The 16,518-nt window shown below is 49.6% G+C and overlaps 1 protein-coding gene across 1 annotated transcript in view; it reads right to left on the bottom strand.

Moving 5' to 3' along the window:
* Positions 1-9,252, bottom strand: part of nau (myogenic-determination protein nautilus) — a 40,254-nt gene extending 31,002 nt beyond the window's left edge. Inside the window, exons 1-3 of the mRNA XM_011149128.2 lie at positions 7,536-9,252; positions 5,393-5,711; positions 3,932-4,102 (exon numbers count right to left, since the gene is read on the bottom strand). Coding sequence (XP_011147430.1) covers positions 3,932-4,102; positions 5,393-5,711; positions 7,536-7,810 — 765 coding nt within the window. The 5' untranslated portion in view covers positions 7,811-9,252. The remainder of the gene's footprint in view (positions 1-3,931; positions 4,103-5,392; positions 5,712-7,535) is intronic.
* Between the last annotated feature and the right edge of the window lie 7,266 nt (positions 9,253-16,518).

Genomic DNA, 16,518 nt, shown 5'->3' with positions numbered 1-16,518 from the left:
GCGCCGGCGGTAACAGCCAATTAATTCGCGCTCGGAAATTTCGTGGCGGAGTGAATCGGAAAACGATCCACTCGGGAAACAGGATATCTCGTGCTTCTGCACATTCCGCCAGTCTTTTCTGTTAATTTTAATTAAGCGACAGAGGGAGTGAGAGGAGGAGAAAGGGAGAGGAATTATCGCACTGACGATTTCAATCAGCCACCCAACCCTCTCTCTCTCTCTCTCTCTCTCTCTCAAAGTGCTCGGAATTCTTTCGCAAATCCCGACCGACGGGATTGATCGTTGCGCGCACTGTACGTCGTTCCGGTGAACTTAGCGCGGACATCAATGCCGATTACGATACGTGTGTACCTCCGAGTCGCGAACACGCGGTTGCCCGCGATTATTAATAACGAACGAAAATCCCTCGGCGGTTCGCGCGTCTCCGAGGCGCGTTACCCACGTCGTCGCGCTTAGGGTCAACCAAGACCGCCGTCGTGGTAGCGCGAGAGGGTCGACGAAAGCGCGAGACAAATTGAGCGCCCGGGCTTTGTAAGACGCGACCTAGCCGTGGAGCGTAAGCCCGCGACGTAGAGATGAGATGGAAAGAGAGAGCGAGAGAGAATGAGGAGAGAGAGAGAGAGAGAGAGAGAGAGAGAGAGAGAGAGAGAGAGAGGAGCGCGTCGAGAGAACGCGCGGAAAAGAGATTCCTGAGCGAGCGCAGGAATTTCGCAGCGATCTCGCCGCCGCACGACGCGCCGCCATCCGCGGAGATTCTTCCCGAGAGGATTACACAATGAAATATATTTCTCCGCTCTTTCGCGCTCGCGCTCTCTCGCCCGCGCTCGAGCGCGCTCTCGTCGGCGGCGCACCCTCGCTAAATATAAGCGCGCCGCTTCGCACCGGCGAGAAACCCCCACAAATCACAATGCCGAAAAAACAAGACGAACGAAGAATTCTCTTTCTCTGTTTCTCCCTCTCTCTCTCTCTCTCTCTCTCTCTCTTTTGCGCGCGCGGCGGATCCATTAAGTCACCCCTCTTCCCCTTACCACCCGCTGCTCGCCCGACGTGAGCTTCCTCACCTTGCTTGCGGAGTGTATTACGGTAAACGATCGCGGGATCACTCGATAATGCCACTACTTAGTGGCTCTTTAAATGGCGAACGGATAAGCGAGAGACACCGTTGGACTGCGCCCCGTGGAAAATAAGTTCGTCGAAGTTCAATTCCCCTCGCCTAGTCGCCCTTTCCGATCGCGCGATCCCATTTTTGTCCTGTCGCGTGGCCTGTAATTTCCGCGAACCGGCGGATATGATCGTTTAATCCGTTCCACGAACCGAACCGGACTGTAGCGATGGTTGTATTGAATAACGGGAGATGTATCGACTCGCTTTACTGCGCTTCACCTTGTCGTCGAAGATTCTGAGAAGACCGAGAGTTCTAGAAAACAGCGGACCACCACGGCGAGTCGCGCTGATAACATTATAAAATTCTCTGCCCCCCCGCCCCCTCTCAAAATTCTCATCTCCTCCCTCATAATTCTACCCATTTCTTCGTGAAATCTTTCTGCTTAGTGATGGGCAAATATCGATCGATGAAACAAGCATCGATTCTTATTTTCTTGAAAAATCGATTAGATCAGACCGATATTTTTGGGGCCGATTATTCCCTAGATCGATTATTTCTTTCGTCGATTATATTATTAGATCTGTTACTAAATTTTTATCACTAGGGAATTTGTTTACTACTATTAAGGACCGTCTACAATAGCTGCAAAAATAAAGTTGTAACAGTGAACAGTAAAAAATAAGCTAACAACAGTCGACTATTATAAGAAACGACTTTAATTGGTTTATTTCTTGTAGCTTACGCTTGCAGCCTTATTCTTATTTAAGCTTATGCTTGCAGCCATTGTAAAAGGGTCTTTAAGGTTTTAATAATATATTAAGTTATATATTAAGTTGCAACATATAACTCTTCACATTAATCTAAAATAAACTAGGAAAACATCGATTATTATCGATATTTTTAAGAAAATATCGATTATGCAAAAACGATTTTTTTCGATAATCGATTAAATCGAAGACGATGCTATTTTTTGTTTACGAAGCCCATCCCTACTTTCCGCGATTGTGTGTTCTTGTTTTTCTCTCTACCTCTTCTATTTCATTTTACTCTCGACGGCGCAGAGATTTCGGAAGATAATAAAATCCGCGGTTAAACGGACGCTGGGCATACGTATAATTGTATGTGTATCGATGGATATCGATGGGTCTGTAACAACGAATGGAGGAACTTGGAACGAATGGGGCCGGGCGAATGAAATCCACGACGCGTGGATGAAACGAGTTCGATGAAAGAGAAACACGATTACTTTCCAATTAACGTCCGAAATCGGGATGGCTCCGAGACGTCGATATTCGCGATATATCACCGGCTGTCGCTCGGTGCGAAATTTAACGAACCCGGCGGGCTGAAAGCGCCTCGCGATTCGTAACTTCATCGTCGATACGGGCTCGCGCGAGCTTTTGTGCGCGAGCTCCAAAGTGACGCGGAAGGTAAAGTTGCAATGTCATGTGTTGCACGTTACGAAACCGTAGCTCTTTTACGACTACGTCACTGACAAGTTACGGAATTACATTTCGAGTGCGCATGTATATATGTGTGTGTGTGTGTGTGTGTGTGTGTGTGTGCGGCCGGACCAAAGTCGGTGGATGCGTGGGGTACAAAGAATTAATGTTCCGGAGACGCCCAAAGAGCAAACTGAATCCGTAATTTGTAAAATCCACTTTAGATACTGTGCCCTGTGAGAGGGAGATAGATCTGTCGTCTGCTCTCTCCCTCCCCCTCCCTCCTTGTGTCTCACGCGCGCACACTGAACGCTTCATTTATCGCCGCGTTGCACATCGGCATATTTCCGTTACGGTAATTATCATAAACGATGCGGCGCGCGCCCTCCCTGTGAGAGCTAGAAACTCGAGCACAATCCTTTTTCCGTCCACCGGGAAGAAAAAAACGATGATATGAGCTTAATGGTGTCGCGGGTCAAAAACCATTAGAGCCGGTTGGTCGGTGCACGATGCACGTGTCGGACATGTGTGTATCACTACGTGGACTATGTCAACTGTGCGAGTCTTGGACGCATCTCGTGGTAAAAAAGCATGACGTTCTATTCTATTCTTCCATGAGAAGCTCCTTCTTTCGCTCCGTCGAGCAAAAACGCGAGGGGCATTAGACGCGAGGCGTAATCCGAGACGCAAGAAACTTCAGTTACGAAATAATATCGGAAACCGTCCGATGATGCGTCAGGTTTTATGTCGAATTAGAGATATATCTAGTCAGTCAGATAAGTTGCATCGCGAGAAACGTTTCTAATATTGGGAATCTCAGGAAATATTATCACAGGACCATCTTCATCGAATGACCATTCAGAACCCGATCGATCCCGAATCGAAATTTTGATCCTATTTTCGGTCTCAACCGTCCAGCAATTACAGATTTTTACGAACTGATGGAGAGATTTAATCTATATAAACTAAAGTCTTACTCACACACACACACACACACACACATACACACATACACACACAGCGCTTCTCTGAATGGTGGAAGATGCACAATTTACCATTCGTACATTCTTAAGAGGATAAAAATGGGTTAATGAAATCAGAATAGATTGATATAGGCTTCGTTTAGCGTTAAATGGAATGTTAGAGTCAAAAAATCGTAATAGAATCGTAATAGGATCGTCGAAAATTTCGACTTGGGATTCTATTCGTCGAATCAAATATTTAATAGGAATTATATTCGTGATGGAGCCGCGAAATTCGCCGCTAGGAGAGAGAGAGAGAGAGAGAGAGAGAGAGAGAGAGAGAGAGAGACGAAACCGACCGACGTTAATTATTAATTGCAGTTATCGCGCACGCGATGTGTATGTGTATTATATATACGTGCCATATTTTCGGTGGAAGGATGATCCTGATGTCCGGAGGGTCGGTTACCTTGCAGCAATGCCTCGAGGCTCTCAATGTACTCGATAGCGTTGCGCAGTATCTCCACTTTCGGTAAACGCTGGTTAGGATTGTTGCTGGTTCTCCGCTTGAGCACCTCAAACGCCTCGTTAACCTGTCGCAGAAATGTATAGTTGCATAATTAATCAGCCGCGTCTCCAGTCGCGAGCGGAACTTATAACATTAGAATGTGGAACTGAAGCGTCCGATGTATCTCTCTTTTCCTATCTGCAATCCTATCTGCAACTGAAAGGAAAATGCTTGCGCAACAATAGTAACTTAACAAAGAGGTTTCCGAGAATGCGGGAGTTCCTCTAAAGCTGTAGGTTAACACACTCCTCTCACAAGACCCGTGCAAAAGCAATGCTGTGGAGAGTTACTGCGTAACTGAACAGTCATTGTCGAAATAGGAAAGAAAGGCTTAAAGCGAGACAAGTTTCCTGTTTCTCTCCCCGCCGCGGTGTATACATAAAGAGTCACAGGGCCTTTTTCTTAAGCACAATATCTCTCTTTGCTGAACTCTTGTCTGTGTTACACGAGCGACAGGGACGACCGAGTGACTCTCGGCATAAGATTTAATCCTTAGGTCTACACTCAAAACGCTATCCGTCATCCGAATCATCTGAAGCGTCGCTTCGGCCGCGATCACTTTGTGTAGAAATGTGTTTTCTTTCTGTCAGCGCGCTTCCTTTGAGGTTGTTTGCTGCGAAAACACAGCTCGCATGTGGCATGCGCTTTAAGTAATTATCAAGTCGGGCTAGCCAAAACAAAGCTCGTGGTTTACGCCGAGCATTCGGTTGTTACGTTGAGCATTTCAGTTCGATAAACAGGAGAAACATGATACAGGTGTGCGACATCGGTGCTCGCACACATACGGTACTCGTCCGATGTCGAAGCGCAAATTAATTGATGACACCGCGATCTCCGATTTCAGATGAAAAATCGCAAAGAGAGAGCAATTAGTCCCGCAAGTGCGAAGGCAGCGAAATATCGAGGAAACAGAGCGCCAGGGTTCGCGTGTTGTCTGAGAGATAAATCCCACGTGAGACACGCGGTGTGTTTTGGAGAAAACCCCGGCATTGTGCTGAGAGATTCAGCCGCAGCCGCTCGACGCTGAAGCACGAGCCGAGTGCGCTTTATTCGGCGCTTCAACGCTAGAACCACGGAAGAAGTGACTCTCCCTCGTAATTTCTTATAAAAGTTAAGTATAACCCAAATCTTCTCACACAATGGTGCATGTTACATTCGCAATTGACGTCGGACAAAACACGAAGAGCGAAAAGATAAACATTCTCCCTCGCGTTACGTCCTTCCTTTCCGAGTAGCTGTCACTTTGACAGCTCTCTTCAGATTAGAAGAACAGTCGTTAATCGGCGGTAGTTGTTGCTAAACGGACAAAGCTGACCTTTCTCAAGCGGCGTCTCTCCCGTAAGGTTGCCGCTTTCCTTCGATCGACAGTGACCGTTTTCTTCTTGCAGGCCTTGCAGGCCCACAGGAGACATCTGCGCGGGCCGTGCGGCGAGCCGGCGTCTAAAACGTGCGGATGCGGCACGTGCTCGATCGACTCGCCGTCGTTCGCCTCGCTCGTCTCGTTGGTCTCGCCGGTCTCGTTGGTCTCGTTGGTCTCGTCGGCGTCTGCGGAGCCGGACTCGAGGTCAGCCGAGGCGTCTGCCGATATCACCGACGAGGCGTCGTCCGAGTCGAGGGTGTAGCGGGACTGCGACCTGTCAACGTCGCGAGCTGTCTCTTTGCACTCGTCGAGATTGCACGCGGCGAGAGGGAGCGTTTAACGTGAACTTACGTCTTCGAGATCGACGTCTACGATACTACCGCAGCCGTCTCTCCGCTTGGGACGACGTTCTAACAGCGATCGAATGACTGCGTTTGGCAGAGGTAGCTGCTCCGCGACCGTCCTCAAGTTTGTGAGTCTGATTAGCGCGGCTGATACGCGCGCCAAGGCCACATTAATAATTCGCTTTCCTGTTCGGGATCATCTTGGGGCTCCGTCTTCAGATGCGAAACGATTTGTGCGGCATCTGAAGATGAAACTTGAGACGATGATAAATATGATAACGGACTGTGAATATGAGTGGCCGAGATTCGCTCTTAGATTCGCTCGAGATTATTCTGATACGATCTGTACGATGTTCTGATTAGATCCACAAATTTCACGACAGTCGCGAAACAGCTTCCTCCGCCGGACGCAGCCAATGAGGCGCGACCACCCCCTGGTGTCCGCGCGGCGAGTACAGTCGCAGAGTTCGCCGCAGATTCTTAGTCTCAATCGTCTCTTTAGTTAGCGTCACCGGACAGCGGTTAGTAGCGAACACGGTAGACGCGTAGGTCCGTCAGGAGGCGGTTTCCGCGCTTGGACACGTTCCAGGTGGTCCGCGAGCACGCGAGAGTATTTTCTCTCGGGCCGCGGAGAGACGGCCTCCTATGTCCCGGCGGGTGGAACGGGCTATCGCGAAACGCGATGAACGAAGTGAAAATGGTTTAATGCGTCGGTAAAACCGTCGTCGGCTTTTCATCGCGGCCAGCGACTCGCGGCGATTCGATTCGGCGCGCGGCCACGATAAACGCGAAAGCGTGAGTCGCGCAAGGGGAAAGCCGAAGAAAGAACGAAGAAGAACAAGAGTGGAGAAAGAGAGAGAGAGAGAGAGAGAGAGAGAGAGAGAGAGAGAGAGAGAGAGAGAGAGAGAGAGCAAGGGTTCTTTTTCTTTCGAGGGATCAGTGCGAGCCGCGATGTGTAAAACGCAAGCTCGCACGATGTGATCGTCGCGTGATCGCGCGAATAATTTCACCGCGAGTGATTTTCCACGACAAAAGCTTCCCCGCTGCGATGATTTCATATTTCGAGCATAAAAGGATGCTTGACACGCAATTGAAACACGATAATGTATAATGTGGAATTCCTTAGGCCTTCATTATGAGAGTCCTCGGAGAGGATTAGAATAAACTTCTTATTATATGTCGTATTTTCGGCACGTCGCGCATTATGCTCCCGACAAAACGTGTTTTTGCGGCCTCGTGAGCCGCACTGTACGCGTGTCGCGAAGAAAACGACAGATAGCAGATAGCGACACAATAGCAGGCTGAGCGGGAACGACGCGACGCGAGTCCAATCCACGCGTATCCTTGTAACGCGCTGCGGAGGAAAAGGCCGCGAGGTGAAAGAAGCGTGACGAGGCTGGGAGGGAAAAAAGGGAAAAGGCGGATCGGGGGATCTCACGGAGACGATCAATCTTGTCGCGCCGTACGTATGAGGAACAATTAGTTCTATTTCTATGAAGTATCCATCGGTTGGACGAAGCTTTTAGGCGCTAATTCATCAAATGCCGCGGCTCTCCCATGAAAATTTCATATTCCGAGCCCAAGATAAATGCGTGTGCGTGTAACTTTCTCTCTCTCTCTCTCTCTCTCTCTCTCTCTCTCTCCTTCCCTCACCCTTCCGTTCTTTCCTCCTCCTCCCAGAATACTGAGCGTGCGTCGATCTAGCTCCAGAAGCGCGATGTAATCAAAACCGCGCGGTTACATCCGCAGCTCACCTGATGCGATCGCTGCGATCGCGATAGTTCAACGGACTGGCGACCGCCGCGGTCAACGCGTTGTTACCGCCGACGATTCTTGCGCGATCGTCCGTGTCCCTCCTGGAGACGTAACTCTGCAGGTACTCGGGCTCCGTCGGCGTGTAGACGCGCCGGTACCGATGATGGTGGTGGTGGTGGTGGTGGTGCAGATGATGATGACGGTAACCGTCGTAAGGCGGCCTCGTCACCGTCTCGTAACCGTAAGGCACCGCGTCTGTCACGAGGGTCATCATTTCACGCGATTTGTCGGAGGAGATCTTTCGCTCCGCTCCACTGTTGCTCTGACTTCACCTCGATCGCCGTGAGACAGTTCCCGAAGCGCTCGGAACATCCGCGCGGTCACCCTCGCGAGAGCTCATCACGAGCGAAGCTGTCGACCGGCGGTCTTGCGGACTCGCGATCGCTTCGTGCGGAATGGTCGCTGGATCCGAGGTGTCCTCAAGGCGGCATCATCCGCGAGTGCTGGTCGCCCGACTTCTCGTCGACATTCGCGCGATCGATACACGGCTTTCCTCGGGTTTCTCGTCTCTCAACTCTGTCTGAGCCGGAGCTAGCCGGAAGATACGAATCCCTCGAGAGATCGTCAGACGGCCGTTTGCGAGTGTAAAGATGAGGAAGTTAGATTCCGCTCAGAAGCGGAATCAAGCGACGATGACCCGCCGCCGACGGCGTGTTTGCTCTCCACTCCACTCGCCGCAATAACGGACTTACTTTTCCCTCTCTTTGTCCCTCCTCGCTGGAATAATGAATCAGCGGTGTCGCGACGAAGACAGGGACGCGTTTGATAGTGTCGGCGTTAACTCCTTCTTAAATTCTTCGTGTCGTCTCCGGGTCGCCGCGTCAATTCCGTCCGGGGCGCGCTGCGAAATCTTCTGCTCCGATTCGCTGAAACCGTAAAGGACCCACCCCCGCTCTCACTCTCTTGCCACGTTCAAGTCACTCAGGACTTACTCCTTTACTTGTCCGTTGCCTTGTATTCCTGTTCCTTTTTCTCTCTTCACTTTGCACGATGAGCGGCGCACAACCCCGAGGGGGAGGGGGGGGGGACACCAGTCGTAAATCAAAATCGAGATCGATCTCACGGAGGGCTAACTGAAGAACAGAGTTTACCCGAACACACCACGCGAAGAATGCCCGGCCGCTAATCTTGTCTAGTCTTGACGATAACGGTCACACGCGTGACGACGTAGACGTCGTCGTCGTCGCGCATACATAAACCCGCGATTTCGCGCGAGCGTGCGAGCGCGCGCGCGCGCGCGCAAAAGAGAAAGGGAGATAAAGAGAGGCTGCGACGGCGCGCTCTCGTCTAGCGAGATCTACGGAGACTGCGCGGAGGATGAAGCGCGAAACAATAAGCCGCACTACTCTCTTCCACCATTGGGAGGGTACTCCAAGGAGAGCGCACTCCACGCGAAATGTCGCGGAAGGTCCAGCGCGCGCGGAAGAATCTCGGCGCGCGAGTTTTCACCCTTTCCGATTTCTCCCGGCGAGCTTCCGCGCGCGAGCCGCCGGACGTCGGACGTCGGACGTCGGGGACGTCGGGGACGTCGTGAGGAGGTGCGCGCGACAGATCCGGGAACCTTCAAGTCGCAGATCAGAGTGAAGACTTAGGCGTCCTCCCGCGGTATCGGTCCCTCCGCCACATGGCATCTTGTGACGCGCGCCCGAGTGCCGGGTCGTTTCGGCTGAGGGGGTACACGCGGGCGGACGCACACTCGCACGACGGCGAAACGACGCCGACGAATATTTTACGCGCTCGCGTGTGTCGCGTGGGTCACACCCAGGCTGACTATTTTTAAGAACACCCGGCCAATCGCGGCCGGCGAAAATCGCCTTCGGGCCCGCCGTCGCTCCGCCTCTCAGCTGTCATAGATGCACGAGTTTGGCAGGGGCTCATCACGGGGTGTGGTTTGATCATTAATAAGAGCTTAGATTCGTCGGACTAACGCTCGCGGCCGCGATGCGAGGGTGCGAACGAGCGCGAGAGCGCTCGGGGTTTTAAGCGGCGGCATTAGTTCTCTAGCGGTGGTCCGGAAGAGTAACGAGCCGAACGAGACGTTAATCGACTGAGTGTTGTTACCGTAAACATTAGCCCCCAGAGTGTAACCTGGCTTTAAATTGATTCGCCGCCGTACCTCTGCGCGATTCTCCGCGCAGAGGACGAGGGGGGGAGAGAGAGAGAGAGAGAGAGAGAGAGAGAGAAAGAAGGGGCGAGAAGTCACCGATCGTGTCGATGTTGACGGATGTTGACGAAAAGCTTCCTGTACGCACGCATGCAAGCGTGTTTTTCTATGTAGTTTTTCTATGTAGTTGATTCGAGTCGTTGCGACTACCTGAAATAGAAGTTCGGACCGCAAATGGTCGAAACATGTCGTGCCGAGAGCGACTATGAAAAAAAAATTGGTCGTTGCCAATAAAACTATTTTCCTTCTTTTTTTTTTAGTTCGCCATCTATGCACTTTTACGTCCCCCGATAGTCGGGGAATGAAACGGAAATTGCCAAGCAGATTGCAGGTCCTCTCGTGCAAAAAGCGAAGAGAAGATGGCGGGGGAAAAGGGAAAGGAAGCGATCTGTCTCCGAAAAGATTCCGAAGTTGTCTGCGAAAGCGCACCGTACGTTCTTCCATGTCGTCAATGGCGTCTTGACTTCTCGTCGATCGGGACGATAAATCCCAGGGGGCATTAATCCCTTACCGATTATCAATCGTGAAAGCTCCGCTTGATGAGATCATCTGCTTCACCGGATCGCTTCCACGCGCGCGCTTTTTGACTCAATGACAGCGATTCCGCGGTTTGTCGGTGCTTTTAAGTATTCCCATCTACTGAGACAAATCAGTTTACAAATCGGCAAAAAGAGATGTTCATTACAGTGGGTCGCGGTTTTTGACAGATATTCCAATACGCGCGTCCGATAGTCGATTCGATTTGCGGTCTGTCGGCGGAGCGGGACTGTAACCTGTGGGACTATATAGGACAGTTACATATATGTACAGACAGCCGCAGCTACCCTCGTCGTTGGTTACACAGATATGCAAACTTTATGTAAATCTAGCTGCCGTCTGTCACATTTTACGCTCCGCTTTCCATGGAATTAAAATAGACTATTGAGCGTCGAATAAAAGCTAAAATTACCCTGGCAGCAATCCAGACGAACGCAGATAGAAAACGGGCTAAAGGGTTTTAGCCTACCTTCGACAAATCTCGTCGAATGGCAGTCGCCATAATAAGTGCTCCCTCGCGCGACGACGGACGCGTGCACGGAAAAGCAAAAACGCCGGGACGATCTCGCTCTCGCGACGAGGCAACGATCGACGTGTCCTGTGCGAGCGCGACGTCGAGAATTTCGCAATGTTGAACCGCGGAAACGAGCAGCGACTGTGAATAAACGGTGCTCGGGGAAACTTGTCAAGCGGCACGAAGCATCGACATGAGGATATCTGCATGCTTCGGGGGGGGGGAGGGGCAGGGGGAGGACCTAATTAGCAATGGAGGGAAGATATTTCGAGTTTTTCCCGCCGCGGCTATATTCGACTTTATAGCAGCTCGCGTTGAGGCTGTGACGTTTGCGGCCGATTCAAGTAGTCCTCTCGAGAGGATTTACTATGTCAATTTATTGTAGCTTGTCAACATGTTGTAAAATGTACGCGAGCGAAGTAAGTATGTCTGAGCCGAATGATGACAAGCCGGACCCACACTTGTGTGCACAGAGCGAGCGCTCCACAAGAGGTTGCGAGAGGGCCATCTGAAGAAGATGACTCATACCAGAGACGTTCGATCTTTGTCTAGCTTCGGTCCTATTTTGGAGAAAGCTAGACGAAGATAGCGTGCCTGTATGGACAGCGGTAGGAGAATACAGCTGTCCTTTGCACATTGTCTTCAAATCTCTCACAAGAAGGCGCTGTCCATGGGTGCGTTTACGGAGACGCTATTAGTGCTATTTAGCGCTACAGGCTGTTCGCAGAGCTAGACGGTGGCGCTAATAACAGCTGTGACGTCATTAATGGTAGCGTTTACATTATAACTTCGCGCAATCAATGCTATTTCTTCCGAGGTAAAGTGTGAAGATAGCGTTTGCGTTGGTAGCGTTTGTAAGCTCCGTGAACACCCAGAACACGGTGATATGAATTATACAAAGTGCTGGTATTAATTATTTTTATTTTATATATGTTATGAATATATATATACATAATGCAGTACTTCCACCGACATTAAATCGTTCAGAAATTGGTCTCAAACATTAAGAAGTATATTTAGAACATTTAGAGATATATGAAACATATATCAAAGTTGTTTTCTACTTTCTAGTAACACGATCAGTATTAATATCGTTAAGCATATTCAACACAACTGTATGTTTAGCAAATGTTTTGTGTTTATTATTTAATATCGAAGAATCTGGAGTAGTTGGTCTCTACAATGTCGACAAACACTGTATATACATGAGGAAATCATTGGTGTTCCTGCTGTTTTTCTTTATAATTTAGACGCAATAATAGATAAAAGATACTCAAAAATTTCAGGAAACATCCTAAATCATATATTAATCGCTTATTATTTTAATTAGATAGTAGATTAGATAGTTAAAATTCTATTATTATAGACGCATTTCGATAGAAATATTAAAAAAAGACATTATTTACTTAGCTGAAATGAACCTCAAAATCTTGATTTGTTAAAGCTGGTACTATTATTTGTACATAATTAGGTATCCTCGACACTTTTCTTCTTTGATTTAATGTTTTCTGCAATACTGCGATTTCTTCGATTTTTAGCGTCACTTGATGAAGAGTTTACCAGCTTTTGTATTTCCAGAGCTAATAATGGTGTTAAATCTTTTCGATTTGTCTTCATTTCCAATGTCGTTCCAAATAGAAGCTAATAATTTCAAACACCCTCCAAAAGTCTGTTCTGCAGCAATGGCAACGCTATGCTGAAGCTGTTCACGGAGCTCGCTGTCGCAATCGCGCTATTGGCTCCATGAACGGCTTTGATAGCATTTCCGTTGGTAGCGTTAATAGTACCTCCTTGAACATACATCCTATATGTACAAGCCGAGCGACACGAAATACCGTAACTTTCTCTTTATCACAAATTGGTACAATTGTCGCGCCGTCGCCTATTATAGATTATAAATACACCCTCCAGTCGAGGTATCTCGATATCGATGGTCCGAAGGGAGAACATAACCAACAAATAATAACATCATTATCAGCTGAGTGGCATAGCCGGTGTTTCCGCGGTATTTCCCCAGGCCCGATTTTCTGGCCGTTGCGGCGAAAGTTACGCGAGTCGGCGGCTACGCCGCCGAAGTGCATTATCGTTCGTCAATACAACGACGAGATCGCGTCGTGAAGAAGGCTGATACTGACCAATATTCATCGCGCCAGACCACATTCGGCGACACAGAGCTTCTGATGAAAGTCTCATCCTCATAATTCCACGCTCCGTCTTAGTACCTGTCGCAAGAGACAAAGCCAATTACCTCTAAAAGCGGTCATTATCGGACGACGTTAGAAATTCCCGTAGCTGAGTGCCGCTTCCGCGCGCTGGCCCTGCGCTGCCGAACCGCCTCGAGCGCGACGAGCATATACCTACATCTCGAGGATAAAGACGCGCCCTTCGCGTCCCCCGACGGCCAGGGGTGAAAAGCGGCGGCACGGACTTCATTTTTCATTCGCTGTCGCAGTGTCCGCTGGTACATAGCCCAAGACCTACATGAGCTCGCGCATTCCCGCATGCTGCTGTACACGTAGACGCGCGCGTGCACACGTACGTGTTCGGCGTGTGTATGTGCGACGCGCGCACTCGCAGACACGGGGGGTAGTCCTCCCTTTCGCACTCCGTCGTGGAAGCTCGGCGCGGTTCGGATGCGCCCGTCCGCACCAGGGTCGAGCGGAGGAGGAGGAGGAGGAGGACGAGGAGGACCGCGAGGCGCAAAGAGTACAACCCTGAGGAGCGAGACGCAAAACAGGTCACTCTCGCCTCCTTTCAGGATTCGGCTGGCTGGGATACCTACATCTGCCAAAGTTCACGGGAGGGCAATGCCTCGCCCACTTTTACGGGAGCGCACCACCGCCAACGGGGTGCCGTGTCTTAATCCTTTGCACCCCCAGCGTCCCGGCGTTTTGCAACTTTCCTGTTTTGCTTTCGCTCCCTCCCGGAGCCTTTGTAATTTTGCCGAGCATAAGCGAGCGGAGGAGAGGTGTAAATAAATCTTCCGCGGTAATTGAAAAGTCAGCGGGCAAGAGCGAATTCGGGACTAAGGAAGCGAACTGTTTTCAGGAAGAACGGTCTGTACACACACGTTTTCTGAAAACACTCCCTTACAAACTTCTTTGGACCTCGGGCTCACGTTCACACCGGGCTGAAATGTTCTCTATCCTGGCGGGGATTTTTATTTACATCCTTTTACGTTTATTACTCGCGCGTCCTTCGATAGCGTCGTGTTGATGTTGAAACAACTTCTCTTCCGGGCTCTTCGTCTTAAAACATCTTCTCAAATATTTTCCCAGCCATTTCCGACATTCCTTCGCCGGCAATTTTCGTTGCAGATCTTTTCGCTGACGCTCCAACGAGACAACGCTCGCGAACGGTCTCTCGCGCTGCCGAGCGGCGCGTCGCGCGTAGTTTCGGTGTAATCCGATGTGACTTGGAGCCGTCTTGAATTCTCTTCGACGTGTATCGGCCGGAGCGTTGCCTAGATGCCTCGGATGATTCCAACGTTGACCGAAGTGGAGGACAACGTTGCGACGACGCGGCGCGTCGACGCGACGTCGACGTCGCGCTGGCCTCTCCCCTGGCGCCCATCAGGATAATCTCGTTGTAATCACGCTCGCTCTCCGTCGATCAGGATAACTGCGATGTTGATTCGACGTTCGCTGAATAGATGTCTTTATACAAGGTGATGTCGGCTGAGTGACATTACTGAACAGGACGATGTCACTCTCTCGCGGGCTCGTAAGCCAGCCACAAATGGATAACTAACGAACGGTTAATAATATCATCCCACAATTCACCTCGGAAATTCTCCGTTCTTTGGAAACGAAAGAGTTTTCGATTTAGTTTAGTCTGTGTCGTGCGCGATTTCTGACGTCGAGTACCTCGATGGGATCGAGCGCTCTTTAAAAAATATTCAATCATTTTATCCTCTCACCTCTTTCAGATAAAATTCACGAGGACGTGCGGCGAGATATCGTGCGGTTTATATCATACGATAACGCGAAACTTTTCCCGCTGATCGCTTCAAGTTCCATTCAACTTGAGTTAAAGGCCCTATATGTCGTCATTGACGCGTGGATAACTCTCCTCCTCCTGTCCCGAAACGAGCTTAATCCAGTGCCACATTACGCATGCTCGTCGCCCTGATCTCACGGGAGTTTAGAACCCCACCCCCATCCCCAAATAGCTTTTAGGAACTAGATAGAACGTATTAAATGCGTTCGTCTTAATTCAGAGCATAACTTTGTAGCTTTGTAGTTAGCTTTAAGTACGAAAGTTTGCTCCTGTCCGCTTCCTCTTTCTTTCCCAAGCACGATCCTTATATTCGCGATGCTTGCTTTACAACGATGTATCCTTTGTTGTAATATGCAAAATATATTTCTTATGATAATTTATACTCTAGTTGAATAATAAGGAAACTTTCTCCCTTTCATAAGCCACCGAAGCCATCTTGTTTTGCTTACGGAAGACGGAGAGAATGGGTAAGATAGAAAGAGAGAGAGAGAGAGAGAGAGAGTGAGTGAAAGAGAGAACGCACGGTACTTTCCGGTGGGCAACGGGAGCCCTTATTTAAACGCCGACAACGATATCACGGTATGTATTAGTAACGTGTCCGCATTCTATTAGACTTTACAACCTTCGAGCAGTAAAACCGGGAAACGTCTCTGTCGTTTGAGAAAAAGACGACAGCTGATCGGCCAGAGTGCCGATGCGTGTCACCGTTCCTTCTCGAGGCTCTCGAAGTGCATCGCACGTCTTGGGGAGAACGCGCGTTTAATCCTACTGAGGATATCGAGAATATCGTCTCCCTGGAGAGGAAAGATCTCCCGTACGTGCCTAGCCGCCTATATAACGTTCCGTGAAACGGAAGACACCGCATCCGGCGGGGAGCGAAGCTCGCGCAAAGGCGCAGGCAGAGACACGCGAGATCAGACTGTCTAATGACGTGGATCACGATATTCTCTTGCCTCTCTTTTTGCGGGCGGCCAAATTGATGACTCGAATATCAGAGTCTATAACGCGGGGAAGGGTTGAAGCGAGAAACCGAGTAAAGTCGGCTACGCGCTATTATTGCGAGGATAGAGAAAGAAACTAATAAAACGGAAACGGTTGATCGCGGATTACAAATTCTCTTCTGGTGAGACGCGCTGATCCCGTGAAACTTTCCTTTATGTCGCTACGTGTCGCGCTTTCCCTCGTGGTGGGATACCTCGAATATTGTCCCCCTTCTGTGAAAATAGTGTGTATGTATATTTGTGTGTATGTGTGTGTGTGTGTGTGTGTGTGTGTGTGTGTGTGTGTGTGTAAGATGAACTGGTGGATGGAAAGTAAAATAGCAAGCTGAACTCGCGGATACGCTCTATTATTACAACGAAGCTAATTAGTTGGAACAAAGGCAATGAAATCCAAAGTTAATCACCGAGTACCGAGTCACTTGACTCGACGTGTTGACATTATGCGTCCCTCGCTTGCCGCGGCTGAAATTTCATGCGAAACGAGGGCAGAGAAACGATTACGCGACATTTTAAAACGTGCGCACTTTCAGAAGCGCGTACCTTTTTCAAAACCAGCGGAAACCGGATGGTAACGTCGAAAGTGCGGTGTCAGTATCGCTTACCATTGTCGCGGCGCAATTTTTTAACTTCAGAGCTAAAGTTCCGTGACAGATCAAACTCAAAGGACGGAAATAGCAGAATCAATGTCTTCGGCCAACTCAACGGGC

This window comes from Harpegnathos saltator, unplaced genomic scaffold (assembly GCF_003227715.2).
Source record: "Harpegnathos saltator strain DR-91 unplaced genomic scaffold, Hsal_v8.6 scaffold208, whole genome shotgun sequence".
NCBI lineage: Eukaryota > Metazoa > Arthropoda > Insecta > Hymenoptera > Formicidae > Harpegnathos > Harpegnathos saltator.
This window is presented reverse-complemented; position numbering and strand designations above follow the sequence as displayed.